The following is a 6,457-nucleotide window of genomic DNA, read 5'->3' as shown; positions in this document are numbered from 1 at the left end:
AGGGCTGCGCAGTAATGATGATCATAACTGGTCCAAAGTACAAGCCTGACCTCTAGTGGTTAATCCGGACATTTCAACCCCAACTGCTTTATTTTCTTTGACACATGAACTAGTAAAGGAACAGACGGGTTATCAGTGGCTGCTGGCTAAATACACGGACCTAATAGATGTGAACGGATGTATTTTGTAGTGGAGAAAATGTTTCCGACAAGATGGCTGTTTGCACCACTTTGATTTATATAGATGTGCCTATGTGCACCACCGACCGCTGGAGGCGCTGCTCAGAAAATGGATCACCGGTTTTTGAATCGGCCTCGGCTGCTCATTTCGTCCTTCCGGTGCCCCCGTCGCCCCACTCCCTCCCGATGCTAACACCGTCGGGCTTGGCTGTGGGAGCGTAATGGCGGTGCACCGGGGACCCTCTACGAAATGGCTCTTCACCCGGGAGCAGCTCGAAAACACACCGTCTCGACGCTGCGGAATAGAGGCTGACAGGGAGCTCTCTTACCGCCAGCAGGCCGCCAACTTAATCCAAGATATAGGCCAGAGACTCAACGTGTATCCTTTCTGAAACGCGAAGGCTAGTTGGCCGACAGACGGTTTAGCCCGAGTTAGCATTAGCCGATAGAAGGCTCGTAATCGCAAAGCTTGTTGCAGTTCATATTTAAACTCTTTGATCACACTTAAAATCTATGGATATCACGTACATAGTCCTCTGTGACAAGAGGGACAACGGATCTCTGTTAGCATTATGCGTATAGCCTGCTAGAGGTGCAGAGGCCTGCATGCTAGCTTAGCTATTGTTTTGTCTCCTGCAGATCCTATTGTTACCGTTATGTCTTAAGATACCACTGATTAAAGATCGGTGATTCTGGTTGTTTATGCTGTTCAAACTCAGGACAACGTTACAAATCGATTCCTACATAGTTGGACAAATCGAAGCTAGTGATTTGATTTGCGCTTGGTTTTAACTAACAGGGCACACGTTTTGCTAGCTGACCACTCAACGCTAGCTCGATGCTAATGTACCAGGCTTTTTACACTCTAGCTGTCAATCAGCTTATATTTACTATATGTCATCCATGTATTATGCCTTAACTGTGTCAACAGCTCTCAACTAATTATCAACACTGCTATAGTATATATGCACAGGTTTTATATGATTCACTCCTTCACCAAATTCCATAGAAATGTAAGTACCACAGCAGGATTGTCTGATACCATAATTATTGGTGGTGATACCAGCTATGAAAACTGACCCGAGCTTTTCTTCTTTATAGATCATTTCCCAGACCACGTTGTTCCTGGCAGCTAAAGTTGAGGAGCAGCCCAGGAAGCTGGAGCATGTTATTAAAATAGCCCATGCCTGCATTAACCCACAAGAGCCTGCCCTCGACACTAAGAGCAACGTAAGTGAAGTATAACAAAGATGTAGATGTTGTTTTTCTACAAAAGTACTGCTCCTGTTTCAGACTGGATGTGTGGTAATCTGGTTTACATGAATGCTAGGTTGTTAAAATTCATCTGTGGCCAAGATACATGCTATAGAAAACATCATTTTCTGAACTGTTATATTACATTTGTTTTTATTTTGCTTTGCTATATGCTTTTATTTTGTAGTAATGCCGATAAGAAGTCCGGGTGTCTGTGTCAGTTTATTGGGAAGCAAGATTTTAAATTCTCCATTGGTTTTATCTTTTCCAGGCATTCCAGCAGCAGGCACAAGAGCTTGTAGCACTGGAAACGGTAGTGCTGCAAACACTGGGTGAGTGCTGCAGACTGGGAGGTGTATGCTGACAGCGGGTCATTAAACGGGACTTTTCCTTTCCCATAGTTTGCGAGCGACATTGTGCTTGGACCAGTGGCTGATCATTTTCAACGTGTTCGTTGCAGGTTTTGAAATAACAGTTGATCATCCACACACAGATGTTGTGAGGTGTTCCCAGCTAGTGCGAGGTATAATCTTTTTTTTTCTCCACTTTTCTTACTTTAAATCACTTTTTTTTTGTGCTCAAGTTTGAGTTGTCATATATTAAAAAAACTTTTTCTTAGTGCAGATCCCTTTTTTGGAACCAAGCTTTTGATCTGTATGAACTGCCTAATTTAAATCTGTATAAATGCAAATGGGAAAAAATTAATGTTATTTTAAAGATCAACTCGGTTCTAAAGCAAACTTTCTTCTTCTTTTACAGCAAGCAAGGATTTGGCACAGACTTCCTATTTCATGGCTACCAACAGGTTATTATCCTGTTCCCATTATTGCACTGTAATGGCACACTATAGCTTCCTGTCCTGCAGGGTCCCCCTTCCTGTGTCCAACGCCCTGTTTGCACCTGGATCCTGGGAACCCCCATTGTGGGGGAAGTACCAGCCAGGCTGCTGTGTGCGGTGTATTGTACAAGGGCTCTGTGTTGGCACATAGGGGTTGAATGCACAATGTGGAGTGTAGTGGTGCTGTTTACCTCTCAAGGTTGTTTGGTACGGAGTGCATATGTCTAAAAAAAAAAAAACTCAAATGGTAGCCTGAATATAGATTGCCACTAAAGATTCTTAAACTTATAGAGCGTTTTGGTAAGTATAGTTTACAGTTCTTTTTAAAATTTTCATTTTTTTGCAATTTTTTTTTTTTACCCCAAAAGCTAACAGTGAAACACCAAACTATACTGCAAACTGAATGTGTATTCTGTGGGGTAGAAACCAAAAAGCAAGTCTTTTGTATAACTGTGTTAGGTTCATTGAGCCCCATACAAAAACATGTTTGTATTCTCATCTTAAATTTGTTCATGAGCACCGTAACATTTGATCATTAGCATAATTCATTCCCTCAAATTGCTGTAGAGCTTCACTCCATTAATGGACACGAAAGAGGAACCTCACCCCATGTAGCTTCCTGCTGTTCGGTCAGTAGTGGCATTAAAGGACCCAAAAACCACTGCCATCCAGCTGGCAGTCACCTGTATGGTGACAGAAACAGGGGAATGTCTTTGGAGATTCGGTGCCCACTGCTGTTGCTGACTTTGGATCCACTGAGTTTACTGTGCTGTTGAGGTTTTTGTGTTTCTTGTTTTGCAGAGTTTGCTATTTTGATATATGAGTCTGGTAGATTGATGGTGGTCTTTACATTTAATACACAATGATGACGATCTGACTTTAGCATTGCACTTAATCTCCAATAATAACTTTTTCCTGCAGTGTCTTAGGTTATTTTTAGCCCAGGGAGGACTTAACCACCATGTTGCTCTTCTTCTCTCGTCATTCATGTTTTGGTTCCAGTATGTGAGAACCGGTTTGCAGTGTAGTTTGGGATTCTGGGTGCAGGGGAAACTAACCTTAAAACAACGTAAAGCCTAATCATTTGTCTTGGCTACCAGCATCAGTGTTTCTCAGTCTCTCTCATTGAGTTTCCATGTTTGCGGCTGTGAAGTTTCAGTGATGATAGAGTTCAAATGTCGTGGCATCACTAATTTTACACCAAAACAAGTAATGTATACATTTTATTTAGTTGTTTGAGTCGAGACTTCCTGGATATTTTCTCCATTAAGAGACTGATAAACACTGCTTTTACTGTTTTATAATTTCCCCTCTTTATATCAAAATCAAAATTAACGAGGCCTGGTACAGGTTAAAGAAATCAACATTTCTACAGTACTGGTCAGAAGTTTTAGAACACCTCCATTTTACCAGCTGTTATTTAAATTCACATCATTCAACGTCTCAGTGTTTCTGAAATTTGCCATTTAAAAAACCTTCTTGTTGAACTAAATTTAATCAGTTTTGTGATGTAAAACCTTTGATCAGTAGTGTCTATTATTATATAAAGCGCTGTCTCATTCAGACATTTAGGAACATGTCCTAACAAATATAGGTTTTCTTACATGTTCCAGTTCTATCAGGTAAGGCTGTGTGTATGTGATGTGGTAATTATATCTGGGTTTGATTGCCAGCATTGCCTTGAACTCCTGCTATTAATCTGATTGTATGTTAAAACTGTTTTTTTTTTTTTAAATTGTCTCACATGTATAACATATATTTGTGTATTAGAGTCACACCTGTTCAGCTGACAGTTGCATGTTTCTCCTGTGTTTCCTGTCTCCTCCTGCAGTTTGCACCTCACCACCTTCTGCCTGCAGTACAGGCCCACGGTCGTCGCGTGTGTCTGCATCCACCTGGCCTGTAAGTGGTCCAACTGGGAGATCCCTGTGTCCACAGATGGCAAACACTGGTGGGAGTACGTGGACCGCACCGTGACGTTACAGCTGCTGGATGGTACGAGCTTCTGTCCTCTTTATCCTCTTCTTGAACGTAAATATAATTTTAAATTCATCCATGAACAATTGTATTGTTTATCAGAAATCTTGTTGAAGTTATCTACAAATTAAATATCATCACAGACCGTTTTTCTTTGTCTTGCTCCTAATGAAGTTATGCGCTGCTCCCTTCACTGGATCTGCATCAAACAAAGCAGCTGTCCCCCCCGTCTCCCCTACTGTGCATAGCAGTCCCAGCCGTGATCCAGTGTTGGAATTAATGTGTTAAAATGAGCTTAGGTGACAGAGCGGTGGTCACTCACATGCCGTCCTCACTGTTTTCAGAGCTCACGCACGAGTTTCTTCAGATCCTGGAGAAGACGCCCAGCAGGCTGAAGAGGATACGAAACTGGCGGGTATGTTAAAAGTACTGAGACAGTTAAGAGGACAGTACAGGACATACAGTGTCACTAAATAATGTTAAACTATGCTTCTCTGTTGTTTTTAGGCCATTCAAGCAGCTAAGAAGCCAAAGACAGAGGGCCCGACAGTGGACAGTGCCTTCCAGGGGACGTCCTTAGATAGCCTTCCTGGTGTCACCAACTCCTTCTTCCCCTCCACCTCCGCATCAGACTCTGATTCTTTGTCCTCCTTGAACTCCATTGCAACCCCCTACGCCTCCTACCAGCCGCTCAGCGACCAGTTCTCCCAGCCTCCCCACTCAGACTTCACTCTGGTCAAACACGAACACAAATCTGCGGGTGGGTCTAGCAGTAAACACCAGCAGCTCGGCGCGAACGCCGCGGCTTTTTCGCGGCCGCAGAAAGTCTTGACTTTGGAAAAGTACAGAGAGAAACACGCGGCGGAGCTGGCCTTGCAGAACGGCATCAAGGAGGATCCGAGCGCGGACGTCTACGCGCCTCCTCCACCTCTCTCCTCGCACCACCACAAGAAACGCTCTCAGCCACAGCAGGCCGGCCAGTCGGGTGACAGCAGGAGAGAGAAGGCCAGCTCTAAAAAACCTCGGCTGCCTGCTTCCTTCGCAGAGAACGGCTCCGCCACCAGCGAGGAGCTCAAGATGAGAATCAAAGTTTCATCCGAGCGTCACGGAGGCTCGGAGCAGGGCGGGACTCTGCCCGGAAAAGACAAGCACAAAGAGCACAGCAGTCACCGCCACTCGAAACATGGACACTCACACTCATATTCCCTCAGCGGGAACAGTAGAGGGACAATAGACAACACCTCCCTATCCCTACGAGCTCCCAGCAGCCACTGCAACGACGGGAGCTCCTCCGGCTCGTCTCGGAAGAGGCCCCACTCTGACGCCGGCAACCACAACCACCACCACCACTCGACCAAGAGCAGCAGGAGCTCCAAAGGAGGCCTGAGCTCATCTCACTACTCATCAGAGAGTGGCCAGAGGATGATGGAGCACCACGGCCACGACGGAACCAACGGCATGCTGACCTCCAACGGCCAACACACCGACTACAAAGACACTTTCGACATGCTGGACTCTTTACTAAGTGCCCAAGGAATGAACTTGTAACCCTCAGAGAGCCCCCAGTGTTGTCTAGAATAAGGTATTCCCATGTTTAATAGAATTTTAAAAAATGAATTTATTTGTTTTAAGTTATCTGAATTCTGCATCGCCCTCAGTCGTGTCTACACACTGATTATTGATGATTCTCTTTAAGCTGTCAGAAATGTAAAATTATATGCATAGAGCTGTGTACTACTAGCTTGCAACAAAAAAAAAAAAAACGAGAAGTTTTAAGAATGTGGCTGGAAAAATCGAGTTTTAAACCTTATTTTAACGCGAGCCGACATTATGATTTTAACGTGCATGTTTTCAGTCACAAAAGGGAAGACATAGCTAGTGTTCGCAGCCATTGTGACAGTTTACAGACAGTTTTTTTTTTTTTTTTTTTTTTTTTTGTATGTTAAGACATTATGTTCCACTAAAAATCTCAGGTCTTAAACTTTTTTGATAAAAGAACGAATCTTCCTCTGTTTGGGTTTATTACCTGTATCTGTGGAGACGTATCGCCTCGTCCGTTTGCTGACGACGACGGCAGAGCTTTGGTCTCTGTCTTAGGAAACACGATCTGCATCAATAGTTACAAAAAAAAACAACAACAACAAAAAAACAAATACAAATGGGAGCCCGACTCCATTTGCTGTCTATTTGCTGTCTATTGGGACCTCCA

The 6,457-nt window shown here is 43.7% G+C and overlaps 1 protein-coding gene across 3 annotated transcripts; it reads left to right on the top strand.

Moving 5' to 3' along the window:
- Positions 1 to 346: 346 nt before the first annotated feature.
- LOC121177739 (cyclin-T2-like) lies at positions 347 to 6,445 on the top strand. 3 transcript variants are annotated; one of them, XM_041032062.1, is made up of 9 exons: positions 347 to 558; positions 1,111 to 1,192; positions 1,281 to 1,409; positions 1,705 to 1,765; positions 1,894 to 1,956; positions 2,193 to 2,238; positions 4,103 to 4,266; positions 4,593 to 4,663; positions 4,756 to 6,445. In XM_041032062.1, exons 1-9 carry the CDS (start codon positions 401 to 403, stop codon positions 5,794 to 5,796), a joined length of 1,815 nt encoding a protein of 604 aa, XP_040887996.1. In that variant the 5' UTR covers positions 347 to 400; the 3' UTR covers positions 5,797 to 6,445. The 3 variants fall into 3 exon arrangements, with proteins under 3 accessions (XP_040887996.1, XP_040887994.1, XP_040887997.1); XM_041032060.1 differs by having other exon boundaries at positions 4,103 to 4,302; XM_041032063.1 differs by lacking the exons at positions 4,103 to 4,266; positions 4,593 to 4,663; positions 4,756 to 6,445 and having other exon boundaries at positions 2,193 to 2,571.
- The last annotated feature ends 12 nt before the right edge of the window (positions 6,446 to 6,457 follow it).

The sequence above is a fragment of the Toxotes jaculatrix genome, chromosome 24 (assembly GCF_017976425.1).
Source record: "Toxotes jaculatrix isolate fToxJac2 chromosome 24, fToxJac2.pri, whole genome shotgun sequence".
Lineage (NCBI taxonomy): Eukaryota > Metazoa > Chordata > Actinopteri > Toxotidae > Toxotes > Toxotes jaculatrix.
This window is presented reverse-complemented; position numbering and strand designations above follow the sequence as displayed.

What these genes read in the sequence shown, in the direction of transcription:
- LOC121177739 (XM_041032060.1), top strand. Translation starts at nt 401, where the DNA reads ATGGCGGTGCACCGGGGACCCTCTACGAAATGGCTCTTCACCCGGGAG. An exon ending in TCACCAAATTCCATAGAAAT is followed by an intron (nt 1,193 to 1,280) that starts GTAAGTACCACA and finishes TCTTCTTTATAG; the next exon opens with ATCATTTCCCAGACCACGTT. An exon ending in GTGTTCCCAGCTAGTGCGAG is followed by an intron (nt 1,957 to 2,192) that starts GTATAATCTTTT and finishes CTTCTTTTACAG; the next exon opens with CAAGCAAGGATTTGGCACAG.